This window comes from Pteropus vampyrus, unplaced genomic scaffold (assembly GCF_000151845.1).
Source record: "Pteropus vampyrus isolate Shadow unplaced genomic scaffold, Pvam_2.0 Scaffold57, whole genome shotgun sequence".
Taxonomy (NCBI): domain Eukaryota; kingdom Metazoa; phylum Chordata; class Mammalia; order Chiroptera; family Pteropodidae; genus Pteropus; species Pteropus vampyrus.
Genome location: NW_011888838.1, coordinates 7,419,502 through 7,440,210, shown reverse-complemented (window position 1 = coordinate 7,440,210; position 20,709 = coordinate 7,419,502). Strand labels below are relative to the sequence as shown.

At 33.4% G+C, this 20,709-nt stretch overlaps 1 protein-coding gene across 1 annotated transcript; it reads left to right on the top strand.

Moving 5' to 3' along the window:
- Window positions 1-5,084: 5,084 nt before the first annotated feature.
- Window positions 5,085-19,442, top strand: LOC105292448 (UDP-glucuronosyltransferase 2A3-like). Its single transcript, XM_011360667.1, has 6 exons — window positions 5,085-5,808; window positions 8,238-8,386; window positions 16,651-16,782; window positions 18,043-18,130; window positions 18,531-18,750; window positions 19,163-19,442. The coding sequence occupies exons 1-6, from the start codon at window positions 5,085-5,087 to the stop codon at window positions 19,440-19,442; spliced, it is 1,593 nt and encodes a 530-aa protein (XP_011358969.1).
- Window positions 19,443-20,709: the final 1,267 nt, after the last annotated feature.

Below are 20,709 nucleotides of genomic sequence, written 5' to 3'. Positions count from 1 at the left end.
GTGAAAATTATTGGCCTCACTATTTATATTTTTTTCTCTCACATTATCTAATAATATCTGTCAGCTTTACTTCACAGCATGTTTAGAATTTGTACCTCCATGGGCTTTCATTGGTGAAAGTAACTTTATCTCCAACTTGATTAAAATAATAGACTCAGCAGTATAAGCTTTAGTAAAATGAGAGGTAAAATATCGTACTTCATGTTGTATAGATATTTATTTCTAATATAAATGTCTTAAGAAAGAAAAAAATTCTTCAGAAAAATTTATCCTGTGGTAAAGGCACTAAATATCTTATTGTTTTTGTGTCCCTTCAACACTTAGGATGTTGTTCTTGCCCATTTACTTAAATAAGAACACCTATAATCTAACTCGAGATATTAAGAAAGTTAAGAGCAAACATTTTCTTGTTTAAATATGTGACCAAGGAAGAATGGGAGGCCCATAAAACAATGTATCTAAAGGGTATAAACAAATTGGTACTGAAGTTGTGAGATGGGTTTTTCATCAATCACTGGGAATTTTATGCTGAGTGTTTTCAGAAAAACTTCTTCATTGTCAAGTTAAAAGTGTTTAACTGTGTGACCTCAGCCTTTCATTATTATTTAATGCCCACTTTCTATTTATGTCTATAAGCTATAATTATTCTAGGGGATCTAAATTTATTTTTCTCTTAATAGTTTTATCAGTAAGTTAGTCATACAATTTCCCCATTTAACTTATATGATAATCGATTCACTTAACTCTTCTTCATTTTCTTTAGGAAGACCTGCTACAGTATGTGAGACTTGGAGAAAGTGGAAATTTGGCTAATCTAAACCTGTTGAGAAGTTGAATTCTTCATCCATCCTAACCTACTTTTTAGTTTGTTGGAAAATTGTACTACAAATCCAACAAAATTTTTCTTAAGGTAATCTATTACAGTGGACTTTTTAGAGCCCTTCTATTTTTAACACCTGATGTTCCTTTAAAAAATACAGACTCAATAACACTGACACGCTACTGGCATTTTTGTTTGCAACTCCAAAACCATTTTCTAGATCACAGGGGATCTTCCAAGTGATGTTAGCTAATATAGACATAGCATTGAGAATTTTAGGTGAAGTATGACATGAATGAAGTGGCATCATAAAATGCCATTGGGATTAAAGTGTAGATAATGGATTGTATGCATAGAAAAGTGGAACTCTACAGATCTCTAGGGAGACTGCTTTAGTAATCCTGACAAGCATAACTGAGATCAGAAAAAAAGATATTTTCATTGTGGTAGAGAAAAAGACACTTTCATGACACATCTTTGGGTAAATACAAAGGTTTGGTAAGTGAAAGGAGTTAAGTGTTGAGGGTAAAAAAGAATTAACCAGACTCTGGCATTTCTATGTGGTGTGTTTATTTGGATGCTGGTGGCTTTTACTGAAATAGAAAATAATTGGAAGGACAGGGTTTTTTTGTTTTTTGTTTTTTTTTTTAAGATGAATGTGTTGTGTTTTCTTTTGGATTTAATCACTTCAAGGAGCTAAAGCAATACTTAGGTGGAGATTTTTAGAAGTCATTTGAAATATAGTCAATGAGGATACGGCGAAGAAATATGGAGGAGTGAGAGACATCTTTAAATCTCTCCCCCTGAAACAACAATAAGCCGAACATCTAAAACTCAACAAAAAACACCCAAACTGCACATCAGCACATCTCAGCATGGTATCCGCACATCAGAACTACCACAGGTCAGAACCCCAGGTGTTGGGCGGTGGACTCGGAGAATTAAAAGAGCTGCCTCTCACAGCCTCCAGAGCTCCTTGCAGGAGGAGGGAGGGGGGTAAAAGTGCAGCGACTTCCCTGATCAGCCTTCTTGGAAGTGCCAGAACTTCTAGCAGCCAGCAGCAGGGCCCAGTCATCAGGACAGAAAGCAGAGAAGTGAGATGGAACACCAGAGAAACAACAGTTGATTTTTACTGTCCCTGGTTTTAAAACCAAGGCTGAGCTGCAGAAAGAAAGAGAAAAATCTCCAGAAAATAAGCTTACAGGCATAGATATATGCAACTTAAATGACAGAGAGTTCAGGATGGTACGTTTGAAAAAAACTCAATGAGATCCAAAACAACACAAATCAACGATTTCAGAAATTAAAAACAACTAGATGAGCAGAGCAAGAATATTAAAACCTTCAAAAAGAACCACATAGAACTTCTGGAGATGAAGAACACACTGAAAGAGTTAAAAAGTGAAATAGCAAGCTTGGGAAATAGAGTCGACCAAATGGAGGAAAGGATCAGTGATATCGAAGACAGAAATCTAGAAATAAATCAGAAGAAGAGAGTAACCAAAGAATGAAAAATAATGAAAGAGAAAAACAAGAACTAAGGCCAGTAAAAATCATCAGGAGAGGAAACATAGTAATAATGGGCATTACCGAAGGCGAGGAAAAGAAGCAGGGACTAGAAAGTATTTTCAGACAAATAGTGGACAAGAATTTCCCAAATCTAAGGAATGAGCTGGAGCTCGGAATTCAAGAAGTCAACAGAACACCCAACTATCTCAACCCAAAAAGGCCTTCACCAAGACACATTGTATTAAAGTTATCAAAAATCAGTGACAAAGAGAATTCTCAGGGCAGCTAGGGAAAAGAACGGTAACTTATAAAGGAAAACCTATTAGATTATCCTCGGACTTCTCAGCGCAAACCTTACAAGCCAGAAAGGAATGGAATCAAATATTTAAACTATTAAGTCAGATGAATCTCAGCTCCTTTCCATTAACAGGCTGTTAATGTTGACAGTTCTCATTCAATTCAAAGTGAAGCTGTAGCCTCCACGAAAAAAAAAATAGTTGAAAATCGCACAATATCACTTACATGTGGGATATAAACAAATGTTGGAGAGAATGTGGAGAAACAGGAACCCTCATACACTGCTGGTGGGACTGCAAATTGGTACAGCCACTATGGAAAACAGTATGGAGGTTCCTCAAAAAACTAAGAATCAATCTACCATATGATCCAGCAATTTCTCTACTGAGTATTTATCCCCAAAACTTGAAAACCCATATCCAAAAAGATATTTGCACACTGATGTTCATAGCAGCATTATTTACAGTGGCCAGGACATGGAAGCAACTGAAGTGTCCTATGATAGATGATGGGCTAAAGAAGCTGTGGTACATATATACAATGGAATATTACTTGAGTTGTAGGAATATGAGCAAAATCTCTTTAGGAAGTTTGCAAAGTAAGTAGAGTTCCCAGGAGAGTTCTTGATTTCTGTTCATGGTAAATGTGTACTGATGTTTGAAATTTCATTCAAGATTCTGAATATCCTTTCTTTTCCCAGGCAAGTTATAGTTACAATCCAATCTCCATTGAGAAATGCTGCTATAGGTGATAATAAATCAATATGTATTAGACATACAGAATAAGATATGATATTTTTCTTGGCTCTCTAGATAATCTCCCATTCTGTTATATCGTATTTATTCTTCTACTCCTATTTTTCACACATAAACACACACATGTGCATGTGCACAGGCACATGCCTCACAGTGAACCACAGTTCTTCACAAAGTCATCTTACATAAGTAATGCAAAATGAAAAAAAAACAATTGTTCTCTTTTCATAAAATTCATATATTAATATAAAAGTTTGTGCAATGTGAGTACCCATATGAGGAGGTACAGCTCTCTTGAAAAACCTTGGATATAGTAGGAGGTATAAACCGTTTATCGAGTATGTGTTTGTAAGTTAATTACATTAATGTACTTTAGTTATTAATGTAGAGAGATAGATAGATGAGTAGATGGATGACTGATTACCTATTTCATAGCTTAAAACATTTTCATATGCCTAAATATACAAGCAGCATAAATTATTTCCATAGAGTAGTCTTATTAAATCTGTCACTTCAGGAAAAAAAAAAATCTGATCATATTGATTTCTAAATTGCTGTTAATTTCATATATAATATTTTAACTAATGATATTATCAGCCTTTTGGTCTCTCAGGCATAAATTATTTCTTTACATTTGTACAAAACCACACTTCTTTACTCTTATACATTGTTTTGTCTCAGATTTAAATACTAATCATAAATTTCAACTATATTGCTCACATTTACAATTTTCAGTCCATATTTCAGGCTATAATGATCCTATGTTTAAATTAATAACACACGTATTTATTCATTTCCCCTTCTTTTTACCTGGACTTTTTTAACTCTTGTATTTAAACTCTTGCTTTTGTAAGCTTATCTTTGTTTTACCTGCCAGAATCATTTGCTAAGGAAATGTTTGACCTTATGACTGCCCTTCTTTAAAATTTGATTAAATATATTTGCCTGTAAGTTTAAATCCAAACCTGTAGTATATCTATCAAGACTATCTAACATCTCTTATTTCAATCTACCTGTCTTCTATAAACTACTACTGCCCACAACTTTCTCTGTGATCCATACTCACTGGAATGCTTTCTCAATATCCTAAACTTTTCTCATTCTTCTGTTCATGTGAAATCTGTCTGTCATTTGTCACTCTACCTACCAAGATGTTTATCTCACCTCATATGGTATCTACTTTACTAAAGCTACTCCCAATAAATCCATAAAGGAGTAATTCTGTTTTTTTTTTTTTCTCTAGAATTCTGAACACCCCGTATTGTCCCTGTGACTCTTAACAGAATATTCCCCCATTGATATCCAAGCTTATTTAAGCAAATTATTTGGCTGTTCTACATAGGTAAAAAGATGTGGACTGTGTGTTCACCTAAATCTTCTGGCACCTTTGAGCAGAGTGGAATGGGTGTTGCCAAGTGTGTCTGTGTGTGTTTCTGTGTGTGAAATGTTAACTTTAAGAGGTTCCTATTTATTATCTCCCTTGTTGCCAATCTAGAGAATAATTTTTAAGTGCTAAAATTGGAAGAGTGTCTCCCACATATATTTACATTTTCATTTTATTCCCTCAGTAACTTGCAAAGAAAAAACTTTTCCCTTTAAACATTAATTTTTAACTTATTACATAACTTAATTGCCATTCTTTTCTGTGCTCAGCAGAAACACACTGAAACCACTGCAGAGCAGGGTGAAAGGGAGCTGCTGCCATGGTGTCTGAGAAGTGTACTTTGGTGGTTCTTCTGCTGCAGCTCTGTGGTGTTGGTTGTGGATTCTGTGGGAAGGTTCTGGTGTGGCCTTGTGACATGAGCCATTGGCTTAATATAAAGATCATTCTGGAGGAACTCACAGAGAGAGGACATGAAGTAACAGTGTTGACGCCTTCAAATACTTGGCTCATTGACTACAAGAAACCTTCCCAACTGAACTTCGAGGTATTGCTTCCAGGATATGACAAAGAATTAATGAAGAAAACAAATGATAAATTTCTAGACCTAGTTGTTAATGTCTTGCCAAAGGTAACGCTCTGGCAATCAATGATAAAACTGAAAGAATTTTTTATTGAAATAACTGAATATTTAAAAATCCTATGTGAGAGTGTAGTCTACAATCAGACACTCATGAAGAAGCTTCAAGAAACCAACTATAATGTAATGATTATAGACCCTGTGATGCCTTGTGGAGAGCTGGTTGCTGAGCTGCTAGAAGTCCCTTTTGTGCTCACATTAAGAACCTCTTTAGGAGGCATAAAGGAGAAACATTGTGGGAAAATTCCAAGTCCACCTTCCTATGTACCTGTTCCGATGACGGGCCTAACAGACCGAATGACCTTTCTGGAAAGAGTTAAAAATACAATGTTTTCAGTTTTCTTTGACTTCTGGATCCAGGATTACGATACTCATTTTTGGGACCAGTTTTATAGTGAGGCATTAGGTAAGATACTCTGCTTTTCATTTAAAACATGTTATCAAAAGAAACCAAGAAAGATTTAAGTGAAATCTAAGTAAGTGAAAGGAATAAAATTTAAAATATCTGTCTTCCATTTAAATTCTATAAGTGACAGCAAACAAAACTAAGTGAAAATGAGAGCAAGAAATCACTTGCCATGGTTACCTTTTCTTTACAGTTCTGAAACCATTTCTCATAAGATAGTTTGATACTTGTTAGGTTCATGCCAAAACAATATAAAACACAAAAATAGTTGTTAATATTAACGATAGTTTGCTCTATTTATATAGTATATGTAACTCTGGTGCATTGAGTTTTCATATTAGAAGATTTATAACTATTCTTAGTAAAGAGAGAATAATGTTTCTTCTAAGAGTAAGATAACCTATTTGTCTGACACCTGTAATACTGAAATATGATCATTATTAACAAAGAGATTGTATTTAATTCACTTGAATCTGTTCCAACAATTTTGATAATTAATGATGGTTACCCTCAAGCTTACGCCATTTTTACTGGAACAGCATACCCATCATTCTTATCTCTCTCATTAACTTCAAGTGAAACTTTAGAAAGTCTCATTTGGACAAGTTCATCAAGGCTGGTAATGGAAAAGATTCCTATGATTCTTTACATTTCTTGGGAGAGTGCTATACAAAAACCTGAAAAAGTAATTAGGAAACTCTAAAAGACTTTATGTCCCAAGCAGTAAACGAGAGTAGATTTTTTTTTTCACTTCACTGATATATTCTTGTTCTACTTATTTTTAATCCCTTGTCTTTTCAGTGTAAAAATGCTTTACTTTGCAATTTTATACACTCAGCCGTGATCTGAATTGGCCAATTCAGACACACTTCCACTTCAACTATCTTTGAGAAATACAAACATGAACTAACAAAGGATTCACTGAATATCTAATTGTTTTACAGAACTAATATTCAGAGGGACCCACTTCTAAATTTCTTTGATTTAGACATATTTGAACTTAAATACATTGATTTGCTATAATTATTTATTAACTTAATAATCAGTATGCATTGCTTGAGTGAAGACTACATGCTAGGCTCTATAGATCTAGGTAAAAAGTACAAGGATCCTGGCTCAAAACTACCCTCAGAGGTAACTGAGAACTATAATAGGTCACTGCCACATTTTGATGTAATAGAATTATGAGTAATGACCTCTGAAAAGACTCAAGTTGAGAACAAGAGGACAGAAGCATATCAAAGGAGAAGGAGAAAAAATAGCATCTTCTGTTATGCAAAAGTTGTACTGGCCATGCATTCAGGCAACCTTTAAGTAGTCTTTAAAATTAAAAACAATCCCACTTGATTCATTTGATGATGATATCTACTTGGTAGCTAAAATTCAATAACCAATTAATTATATACCTTTTTAGAATTATCCAACTTTATATGAATAATATAACAAAAGAAAAAAGTATATTGGTCAATTTTATTTCACTGTTTTATGTCCATAATTCTTGATGTGGAACTTTTCAAATATAACTTATAAAATTATTTACAACTATTCTATACTTCAATTTGCTCTCATTCTTCTTTCTTTTATCTCCTCTATACTCATTATTGTGAATTACTGCTTTAAATATGGAATTTTCCTAATTGCTTTAAACACTGTCTTTCTAAAATGAAATCTAAGGTCATGTAAACTAAATCACCTAGGGAGAAAAATAATTATGAGAACTATAAGAATAACTAATGAAAATATCAAGTAGGGGTTTGTAATCAAAGCAGAATTTGAGTTATAGGAAAGTAGACATTTGGAGGGCAAAAACACATTAACACAGAAGCTAATCAATAGAATTCTAATCTAATCTCTGTCAATTTCAAACAAAGACCAATTTCAAAAGGTCCTTGGGCAAAGCTTTTTTATTACCAAATTGTAGACTTTGGACTGCATAACCTTGGATATAATTTCAAACATTAAAAAGTGATGACTCTAAAATGACTTTGATTAGAATCCTAAAGTGAAAAGAATTCCCATCTCAGTTTTTTCACTTTCTCTGTTACAAAACATTTATTTTTTTTGTAAATATAAGCAATTGGTTTTTGCAATTAGTCATTCTTCTGCATAAAAATCCTTCAATGTGTTCCCTTTAAAACATATCATTTATGACAACAGTAAAGTAAGTGCATGATCATCGTAGTATGGACCTGTGTATCTCACATCCTCCAAACAGGGTCTTCATGAGTATGAATTACTCAGGGATTTCTTACTTTTATTCCATATTATTTTATTAACATCCCTTTTTATTTCACATCAAGAAGCCACATTATTCTAAAAGTCTTAAATTTATGTTCCCTTTGACAGCTTATTATCAAACTGGTGGTGAAATTGTCCCATTGAATTTATGGGCTAATTGCTTTCACCCAACTATTTTTTGTTTTCTCCAGGAAGACCCACTACATTATGTGAGACTCTAGGGAAGGCTGAAATTTGGCTAATTCGAACATATTGGGATTTTGAATTTCCTCGTCCATACCTACCTAATTTTAAATATGTTGGAGGATTGCACTGCAAACCTGCCAAACCTTTACCTAAGGTAAGACTATTAATATTGAAAGACTTTATGTACCTTATGATATGGTACCTGAATTTTCTTTAAAGATGATGGTCTTAATAATAGAGACATGATGCTAAACATCTTTGGCCACTCCATTTCCATTTTCCATGTCAGAGGAGCTGCTGTGAGTCTTTTAGGTATTATATTGAGAAATTAGGGTGAAAATGACACAATTAAAGTGCATCTTGAAAAATCCTTGATAGGAGTGACAGGAAACTAGAGCCATGAAAATCTCCATGAAGATTGCTGTAGTTATCCTCACAGCATAATGGAGTTATGAACAAGGGCATTTATTATGGTGGTAGAGAGATAAACATGATACACTTTGGGTTAAGTCCCACACTATTTAGTGGGTAAGAGGAAGTAAGCATTGAGGGAAAAGAAGGAAATAAGAAAGACTCTTGTATTTCCATTTGTAGGCTTATTTGATAGAGATGGCTTCTACTGAAATAGAATACATGTAGAGATAAAATTTGTTAAAAATTAATACAGTCTGTTTCATGACTATTCACTTAAAGGAGCCAGTAAGATTTTCAGGTAAAATTTTCTAGAAGTTGTTTGGGTAATACAAGGTCTAAATCTCAGCACACAGGAAAAAAAAAAGAGATCTCACGAAATCATCTTAGATAAAATGATGTAAGAGGGGAAAATTTGTCCCATTCTAAATTCAACATACCTATTGATAAGAAGTTTGCATTGTATGACCAATCTCAGCTTATGGTTGTTATATAAAAATTATTCTAGTCACTGGATCACAGATCAAAAAGCAATGAGGGAGACTGATGTAAGCATCATGGCAGAGTGTGAAACCTCTTCATATTGCTCCTTATACTTACAAGTTGGACAACTATAATTTAGCAAAGGATTTTCTGCTCAATGTACAAACATACCTGAGAGATCAGTACATCTGAAGGTGGGAGCAGTGGAATGAGCAGGCTAGGTGAGAAAAGGGGAAGAACAAGCATGGTGCCTGCTGAAGCAGTTGGGAGAAATTTATAGTGGTGAACCAGTCAGTTGTGGCTCTCACACTGAAACCCTGAGGATCAGGCAAAACAACATATCTTCCTGAAAAGATGGCTTCTATTACTGCAAAATCTGTTGGTGATGAGAGCGGGGTGGGTACGTGACAAACTTACAGTGATCTTTCTGGCAGACAAGTACAGCCACTCACAGCTATTACAAGCATAGAGGCAAAGCCTTCGTCTTATGACAGCCATTGCTAATACAGAGATGAAGCTAAAAAAATCATGATCCCACCTCCCCATGCTCATACCTTTGCAGCAGAATCTGGTAGAGGTGGAAACCGGTTGAGGAAACAGAGACATCTCCGATAACACAGCACCCCTGGTAGCCACCGGTTACAAAATGGCAACACCCAGAGCTCACATGCCCAGAGTCTCATGTGTGCAATATTCCACCACAGGAGTAGTGCCCCAAGACCAAGATAACCTAGACAAAAAAGGGATGCCCACCACCTCAGGAAATGTGTGGCATTTCCCACGACAAGGCGACATCAACTCACTGAGATTCTGGAGGTGCTAAGTGCATTTAAGAGAAAACAAAACATGAGCTATAGCACCATCTATTAGAAAACAAAAGAAAGACCTCTGCTTGTCAGTCTGTTGAACTGTTAAGAGCAAAACAGTACCTAAAAAGGAAAAGAGTTCACTTCTTCACATGCACAGGCAAAGAAACAATCCGTCAGTAAGATGAATAACCAAGGTAACATGGTAGCACAGAAAGAGATTTAAAAGTCTCCAAAACCCAAACTCAAAGACATGGAAGACTGTGACTTAAAAGACAGAGAATTCAAATTGAGGTTATGAAAAAGTTCAATGAGATATAAGAAACTCAAAAAGGCAGTTCAGTGAACTCAGGAATAAAGTTAATAAACAAAAGGAATACCTTACCAAAGCAATTGAAACTATAAAAAAGAACCAAACAGAAATTCTGGAGCTGAAGAACTCAATAAATGAGAGGAAGAATGCTTTAGAGGGTATTGGAAAAACAGCAAACCAGATGAAAGAGAGAATTAGAGAGCTCAAAAATAGAAACCTAGAAATGACACAGGAAGAAATAGAGAATCAATAATTTAAAAAAAAAAAGTGAAAGAACTCTATGAGAACTATCTGACTCCATTAAAAAGAGCAACATAAGAATAATACACATACCAGAAGGAGGAGAGAGGGAGAAGGCAGTAAAGAGTCTATTCAGAGAAAAAACTGATGAGAACTTCCCAAACCTATGAGAAGAGATAGACATTTGTAAACAATAAGCTAACTAAACACCTAACTATCTCAACCAAAAAAGCCTTTTCCAAGACATATTATATTAAAACTGTCAAAAAGTAATGACAAAAAAGAATTCTCAAGGCATCCAGGGGAAAAAGACTGTAATCTACAAAGGAAACACTATTCAATTATCATCATTCTTTAATAGAAATTTTCTAAGCCTGGAATATATAAAAGAAAATATTGAAAGAGATGACCCACTAGCCAAAAATAACATATCCAGCAAAGTTATCCTTCAGATATGATAGAGAAATAAAGGTTTTCTCAGATAAACGAAAGTTAAAGAATTTACTACCACAAGATCTGCATTGAAAGGCATGTTGAAAGTAAGTATTCTACTGAAAACAAAAAGACAAAAGTATACAAACTGAATAAAATGACAGACAGAAGCAGTAACACAAATTTACTTAAGAATTAAATAGTGAACAATTATAACAAAGGTTAAAGGGGTGGAAAGCATTAATAATAATAATTACAACTACTTTCATGCAGTAATAAACACACTAAGTAAAAGGCGATAATTTGTAACAATAAAAATATTGAAAGGGAAGAGGAATAGAACTGAATATGTACCGGTGAATGAAGATAAGATGCAAGCAGAAGAAAAAGGACTATTGAATCTATGAGACATTTTACACAAACCTAATGGTATCCACAAAACAAAAATCCAGAGCTGCAATACAAATCTTAATAAAAATAAGAAACAGAAGATAAAAATAGAAAACTAGCAGACTAAAATAACAGAAATGCAAAGGAGAAAAAAAAGAGCAATGAACATACAGAGCAACCAGAAAACAAAAAATATTTTTGCACAACAAAGGAAACCATCAACAAGACAAAAAGACAACCTATTGAATGAGAAAGATATTTGCCAATGATACATCTGATAAAATACTAATATCCATAATTTATATAAAGAACTCATATAACTCAATACCAAACAAACAATCCAATCAAAAAATGGGCAGAAGAACTGAATAGACATTTCTCCAAAGAGGACATACGGATGCCCAATAGACATATGAAAATATGCTCAACATCACTAATCATCAGGAAAATGAAAATTAAACCACAATGAGATGTCGCTGAACACCTGTCAGAATGGCTATCATCAAAAATTCAACAAACAACAAGTGCTGGTGAGGATGTGGAGAAACAAGACTCTTCATATACTGTTGGTGGAACTATAAATTAGCGAAGCCACTATGGAAAACAGTATGGAGATTCTTCAAAAAATTAAAATAGAGCTTCCATACAAACCTGCAATCTACTTTTGGGTATCTATCTGAAGGAAACAAAAGCACTAATTTGAAAAGGTATCTGAACCTTTGTAATCATTGCAGCATTACCAGTAATAGAAAAATGGAAGCAACCTAGATGTCCATCAATAGATGAATGGATAAAGAAGATGATTATATATATATAATGGAATATTATTCAGGAATAAAAAATTGAAATCTTGCCATTGATGACAACGTGGATAGTATTATGCAAAGTGAAATAAGTCAGACAGAGAACGACAAACACTATATGACAGCAGTCCTCAACCTTATTGGCACCAGGGACCGGTGCTCCTACAAGAATCTAATGTTGCCAAAGCTGAAGAGGGTAGGGAGATGGAAATAAAAAATTAATTAAAAAATAAAACAAAAAATTTACATGGTTTACAACAATAATGCATATATATTTTGTACTTCATTTAAACATGACACTACAGCTGTATATTTATGTCTGTAATTTTTGGGTTGACAAAGTTGAATAAAATGCTAATTGCTATGATGATATACTAATTTTATGATACAAAGAATTAAAATATTAATTTTTACCTATCTCCAGCAGGATATATTTCTAAAAAGTAACAATACACACACACACACACACACACACACACACAAATTAGTAGATTAAAGTAGATTAATTTAAACAGAAACTTCAAACATGTATTTTCTAAAAGAACTGATGTAGAAATAAAATATTCTCTACCACAAATGTGAGCCAAACTCGTATTTCATTTCTTTCAAATATGTGAATGCTCCAACTTCTGGATCACCCAGCCTCTCAGAAATTTTTTATTTAGGTGGCACAAAGTCTTCTCCACAGCTCTCTGGAAGCAAATCATTCCCATTAGCTATGACTCATGAAGAAAATAAATAAACAAATAAAAATAAAAGGGTTTTAGTAAATCCTAATCTATCAATAATCATTCTAAATGTAAATGGACTGAACTCACTAATCAAAATGCACGCAGTAGCAAGATAGATTTAAAATTGAAACCCAACTATATATTGCCTTCAGGAGACACATCTCAGCTCCAAAGACAAACATAGGCTCAAAATTAAGTGGTGGAAGAGGATACTTCAAGCAAATTGTATCCAGAGAAAAGCAGGTGTAGCCATACTTATATCACACAAAACAGATTTCAAGACAAAAAAGGTAACAAGAGACAAAAATGGATATTTTATAATGATTAAGGAAACTATTTATCAAGAAGACATAATACTTATCCATTTATATGTACCAAACTTGGGAGCATCAAAATAGGCAATTATTATAAGACCTAGAGCCAGAAATTGACAAAAATACAATTACAGTAGAGGACTTGAATATGCCAGTTACAGAAATGGATAGATCATCCAGACAGAAACTCAATAAGAAAATATCCTTAAATGAAAATGGCCTTAAATGAAACATTAGATCAAATGCATTTAATTGGTGTTTATAAAACTCCCATTCCAAACAACAGATATGCATTTTTTTCAAGTATTCTAGAAACATTCTCAGTGATAAACCACATGTTGAAATATGAAATTAGTCTCAATGAATTAAAGAGGATTGAAATCATAGCAAGCATAATTTTGACTACAGTCGTATGAAACTACAAAAAAAAAAAATCTGGAAAAGCCACAAATATGTGAAGATTGAACAACACACTACTAAACAACTACTGGGTCAAAAAAAAGAAATTTAAAAAGGGATCAAAAGATACATAGAAATCAATAGAAATGAAATTTCTATACCAAAATTTGGGAGATGTAGCAAATGGTACTAAGGGAGAAGTTTACATCAATATAGGCCTACCTCAAGAAACAAGAAAAGGACCAAATAACCTAAAATTCTACCTTAAAAATGAGAAAAAGAACAAATGAAATTCAAAGTCAGTAGAAGAGTGAAAATAATAAAAGAGTGGAAATAAATGAAATAGAGAATAAAAAAGTAATTTTAAAAAGTTAAAGAAAAGAAGAGCTTGGTCTTTGAAAAGATAAACAAAATTGACAAACCTCTAAATAGACTCACTAAGGAAAAAGAAAGAAACGCAAATAAATAAAATCAGAAATGAAAAAGAAGTTACTAGGACACCACAGAAATACAAAGGATTATGCAATAAGATAAAAGACTCTATGCTGCAAAATTGGATAACCTAGAAAATGGACCTTTTTTTAATTTTTATTTTTATTTTATTATTATTTATGCATACAGCACCTGGTCTTCCTAGGCAGTCTCCCATCCAAGTACTAACCAGGCCAAGATTAGCTTCCAAGATCAGACATCAGGCTTGTTAAGGGTGGCATGGCTGTAGACCATGGACTGTGGCTCCAATGGGGCGTGAACCCAGGACCCTTTGCGTGTAAAGCAGACATACCAACTGCTACACTAAGAAACCACGTCCAGGACAATTTTTTAAAGCATACAACCTTACTAGACTGAATTATAATGAATTGTAAAACCTAAAAAGATTCATCACTAGTGAAGAAATTAAAACAGTAATCAAAAACCTCTCAATAGAGCAAGGCCCAGGACCAGATGGATTCACTGGTAAATTCTAAATTCTTCTGAACCTCTAACAAAAAATCAAAGAGAGGGGAATGCTTCTGAACTCATTTTGAGACCAAAATTACCCTGACACCAACACCAGGCCAAGACATCACAAAAAAAAAAAAAAGAAAAGAAAAAGAAAAAGAAAAAAAGTAGAAGAAGAAAAAGAAGAAAATTATAGGCCAATCTCTTTAATGAACATAGATACAAAAATCTTAAACAATATAGTAGAAAATGTAATACAACAAAACATTAAAAGGACCATACATCACAATCAAGAAGAGCTCATTCCAGGAGGGATGCAAAGATAACTGAGCATACACAAATCAATCATATAATATACCACGTTAACAAAATAAAAGATAAAAATCATACGATTATCTCAATAGATGCAGAAAAAGGTTGTGACAAGATATAACATTCTTTTGTGATAAAAACAATAAAATAGTATAGAATACCTCATTATAATAAAGGCCATATATGAAAAGCCTCAGCTAGTATCATACTCAACAGTGAAAAACTCAAGCTTTTTCTCGAAGATCAGGATCAGGAACAAGGATGGTTACTCTCGCCAGTTATTCAATGTAGTACTGGAAATCCTAGCCAGAGCAATGAGACAAGAAAAAAAAAAAAAAGGCATCCAAATTGGAAATGAATAAGTAAAATTATCTCCACTTGCAGATGACATGATTCTGTATATAGAACACCCTAAAGACTCCATCCAAAAACTATTAGAAACAATAAACAAATGAGGTAAAATTGCAGGATATAAAATCAACATACCAAAATCTATTGCATTTGTATATACTAACAGCAAAATATCTTAAAGGGAAATGAAGAAAACAATCCCATGTACAATCTCAACAAAAGAAATAAAATATTTAGGAATAATTAACATAGGTGGTGAAGAAACTTTACACTGGAAACTACAAAACATTGTTGAGAGAAATTGAACAAGACAAAAGGAAATGAAAAGATATATCATGTTCATTGATTGGAAGGAGTAACACTGTTAAAATGTCCATATTACCTAAAGAAATATATAAATTCAATACAATTTCTATCACAATTTCAATGGCATTTTTCACAGAAATAGAACAAAAAATTCCAAAATTTGTATGAAACCGGAAAATACCCCCAAATAACCAAAGTAATCCTGAGCAGAAAAGAACATAGCTTGAGGTACATACCCTCTACCTTAAAACTATACTACAAAACTACAGTCATCAAACAGCTTTGTATTGGCAGAAAAACAGACACACAGAACAGAAGTAAGAGTCCATAATTAAACCTACACATATATGGGCAACTAATTTAACACAGAGTCAAGATTATACAATAGAGAAAAGGAAAGTCTCTTAAATGGTGTTGAAATAAATTGGACAGCCGCATAAAAATGAATAAAACTAGACTAGTAACTTGTACCATATATAAATACTAATTCAAAACAGTTTTAAAATTTGAATGTAATACCTGAAACAATAAAATACATAGAAGAAAACAGAGGCACTAAACTTATAGACCTTGGTCTCAGCTGGGTTTTAGTGAACTTGACCTAAAAAGCAAGGGAAGCAAAAGTAAAAATAAATGAATGAAACCACATCAAACTAAAAAGCTTTTGCACAGCAGAAGAAACAATCGACAGAACAAAAAGACAACCAACCGAATAAGAGATGTTTAAACAAAACCTCTGATAAGGGGCTAATATCCAAAATACATAAATAACTCACACAAATCAATAATTTTTTAAAAATCCAATTAAGAAATGAGCAGAGGACCTAAACAGACATTTTTCTAAAGAAGACATATAGATGGCCAATTATCAGATGTCTAATTTAGACCCATTTGGGGGCTTTCTTTTGAAGAATATTTTTATGAATTTGCAAACCACCCAATTTTTAATAAAATTAAAACTCATTCCATGGCTATTCATTGATCAATGATTAAGTTTTTAAGGCACAGTTTTGAAACACATACTTCCTCCTAAGGAGACTGGGTGGTTCTATGTGCCAAAGATAAAAATAGTCTAACCATGCCTCTGACAATTCCCTTGAATCTTCTTGTCAGAAGTGTAAATGAACTTTATTTTATTCTCTATGATGCTGAACCTCTGTAATACAAAGAATTTTTTCTCTACAGAAAATAGAAGAATTTGTCCAGAGCTCAGGTGAAGACGGTGTTGTGGTGTTTTCTCTGGGTTCAATGATCCAAAATCTCACGGAAGATAAAGCCAATTTATTTGCCTCAGCCTTTGCCCAGATTCCACAGAAGGTTAGTATAACCTTTGACCCTTCTGGGCAGCTGTTTACCAATTGGAGACAGAGTGTGGCTGATGGTATCTTTCCAGGTAAAAGTTAAATCTCATTTTACAGGTAACATATAAGGTACTATCAGTAAGTCAAAAATTTTAAAACATTACAATAGTGAGTTTAGGCACATTTGAGCCTTGCCTACTGAGATTTGCTGTTACTGTGGAAACACAGCTTTTAGGAATCATTTGTTTTTAATGAGATAGAGATGAAAACATTAAGTCTGTTGCTCACTTTTTAGTATTTGAAATCTTATGCCCTATTCTGACTACTCTCAAAATAGTTCTAAAGTATAATCACTCTAAGGACCAGGAAAAGGGAGAACGAAAATGACAAAGATGAAACATGCTCAAGGACATCCTTCAAATCTTTGATTTTACTGGGACTTGATTCATTACAGTTGAGCATGGAAGTAGAAGCCTAGATTCACTTAGTCTTTTTAATTAGAGTTTTCTAGAATTAAAAGGCCATGGAAATATTAATATTATATCAATCTGCATGTTCTAATTTATAATATTCAATTAATTTTAATGTTATCACTATGATTCTAGATTTCCATTCTTTATATATTGCTATTTGTGAAATATCTAAGAGCTCTTTTTATTTTTATATTTGGTTAAATTCCATAAAATTATATAGAAATTCTATATAATGGAATAAAATTCTATACAATGGAATAAAAGTAAACATATAATCTCATTCTACTTTAAAAAAAAAGAAAAAAGTTTGGAGAGGAAAAAAGTAGGTAGGAATAAAAGGAAGATGAAAAGATAACTAATCATACAAAAAAAAAAGTAGGTAAAATCTAAAGCAGTATGTTTTTGGAAACACTAATTTGAAGATAAAACTATGATGGCCGGGGACATAAATTTATACAGAAGTAATTGTGGCCATAAAATTTTTAACTTCTGCATTCTGATTGAATAGACTAGTACCACTTTATTTCTTAATTCTTCACTTACAATCTCACTCCCAGAAGCTTTTAAATGATAATAGAAAAAAAAAATAATATACTTAATAGGTAACTACAACAAGGTCTTTAAAAGAGGTGATTGTAAACAGTTCCACTATTTCTTTCAGTGTTTACAAAATATACCCATATACTCCCTTTTCAACTATCACCTAGAGTAGAGTAGATGAATAATTTATAAATAACTCTACAACCTGAAAATGTCATTATCCTGTGGTTGTACTTGTGAAATATACACACTGTCTTCCACAGGTTTTATGGAGATACAAAGGAAAGAAACCAGCCACATTAGGAGCCAATACTCGGCTCTATGATTGGATACCCCAGAATGATCTTCTTGGTAAGACTGTGAAGAAGAAAAGCTATATAGTTGTTGATGTACAAGTTATTTCATCCTTCAACAGCTAACATTAACATAACAATATCAACAAATATTTAACAATTATAAATATTTCTCATTTTATCTCCAATTTTAAAAGTTATAAAGATTTGACCATTAATTTTATAGATTCACACTTGCTATGATTCAGAGGAGTTTTAGTCAACCCAGAGGGAATTAACGCCTCCTTTTCCTGGGATAGCAATTTTCTCTGGTAGCAATGTCCCATGTACTCAGCTTCTGTAGAACATATTGCCTTCTTTCATGACTTATCCCATAGATCTTCCCCTTCTGTCTCTGAAATTCCGCTAATGTGTTATAATGAAATTGTTATCTGCTTCTCATTCTATCCCCAAACTAGGTCATCCCAAAACCAAAGCTTTTCTCACTCATGGTGGAATGAATGGGATATATGAAGCTATTTATCATGGGGTTCCTGTGGTGGGAGTTTCCATATTTGGTGATCAGCATGATAACATTGCTCACATGAAGACCAAAGGAGCAGCTATGGAGGTGAATATGAACACAATGACCAGTGCAGATTTGCTCAGAGCTTTGAGAACAGTCATAAACGATCCTTCGTAAGTACTACTGCTTTCTGAAGAATTATCATTGATTGTATTGTGTACCATAAAAGAAAATGTTAGAGATCATGCCTATGAACCTTTTAATGCGTTTTTTCCCACAATATTGAGTCATTCACCAACTTATTCTTGGAAATCTCTGGGAAATTATAGTTCATACAATGCCACATTTCTTGGAAAAATTAGGCTCCAATTAACAACTGGTTTATTCTGTTTTCCTATGTCCACAATTAGCCACATTATGTTGAGAATACATTTTTTTTTCAATCTTCCCACTATATCCGTTAAAATTCTATACAAGAGCAGAGTCCATATAACAATTTCTATGGTCCTTTGATTGATTTTATAACATTATCACATAACTTACAAAAACAAAATTTTATTTTCTTTCTTTGTATTTGCCTTCTAGTTATAAAGAGAATGTGATGAAGTTATCAAAGATTCACCATGATCAACCTATAAAGCCTCTGGATCGAGCTGTCTTCTGGATTGAGTTTGTCATGCGCCACAAAGGAGCCAAGCACCTGAGGCCAGCCATTCATGACCTCACCTGGATTCAGTACCACTCTTTGGATGTGATTGGATTTCTGATGGCCTGTGTGGCATCTGCTGTATTCTTGGTCACCAAATGTTGTTTATTTTCTTATCAAAAATTTGGTAAAACAGGAAAGAAGGAAAAGAGGAAATAGATTCGTCCAAGTTTGGCTGATGCCTGAGTGGATAATCCTATCCATTCTAGCCACAAAGAGTTAAATGAGAACACAGTACCTCTTTCCTGTTTCAAATTTACCATCTCTCAACTTCAGTCTAAAGAGAAAGCCAAGAATTCACAAGGCCATTAACTAATAAGCATGTCCCATTCTTCCTTTTTCTAGTCTCAGATGTTCCTCTTTACCCACTTTCTGACACAAGAACATTTAGAACTCTGAAAGTTCTATTCATGATATCACTATTTTCGTTGTGTATCCTTAAGTGACGTGGCAATTGCTGGAGAGAACAAATTATGAGCTGAATTCCATGGATATAGAGAGCTCAGAATAGTACAGTTCATAAATTGCAACAGATTATATGAAACAGGAAAATAACTTCGAAAATTAGTTTTGTTATGAAAAATATGATTTTCTCTTTTAATAAAAGTATTAAGTCTCTCTACTTGCCCAAAGTTACTGGGATTAGACCAAAATTGAAAATAATGATGATGAGATATTCTGCTTTGGAAGGCTTACAAAATTTCCATTGAGCTGCTTTAGTCTACTCAGGCATCGCAGTAAGATACCACAAACTCGATGGCATAAACAACAAAAATTTACTTTTTTGCAATTATGGAGCCTAGTAGTTCAAGATCAAGATGTCAGCAGGATTTGTTTCTTATGAGACCTCCCTTTCTGTTTTGCAGATGGCCACCTTTGCCCTTTGTCTTCTCGTGGCCTTTCCTCTGTGCTCCCATGGTATGAAAGGATACTTATGTCTCTTCTTTTTCTTACAAGGACACAAATCCTGTGGGATTAGATTCCTACTTTCATAATCTGATTTAATCTTAAATACCTTGTTAAAGGGCTTGTCTCCAAATATAGTCACATTGGGGAGTTAAGGCTTCAACATATAAATTTGAGAGGTTAGGGACACAATTCAGTCCATAACAAATTTTACCAAACAATGATGGCTTGTTTCTGTCTTTAATCAAATATTTCTTGTGTGACTTTAATGTACAAGGGACAGTTCTGAGCATTTCCCTAAAACAATGAAATAACTTTGTTTTTCAACAAATGAGGATGTCAGTAATGTTTTAAAGGTAAACATGTTATTTCATAAGAAATAAATTAAAGAATAACTGCAAAACTATTTAACTAATTTTAATTAGATTTTTAAAGACCAGCACAATCGATAACCTTAAAGTTAAATGTCAATTCATTATATTTAAACATCACTAGTATTCATAATTTAAATAATAAATTT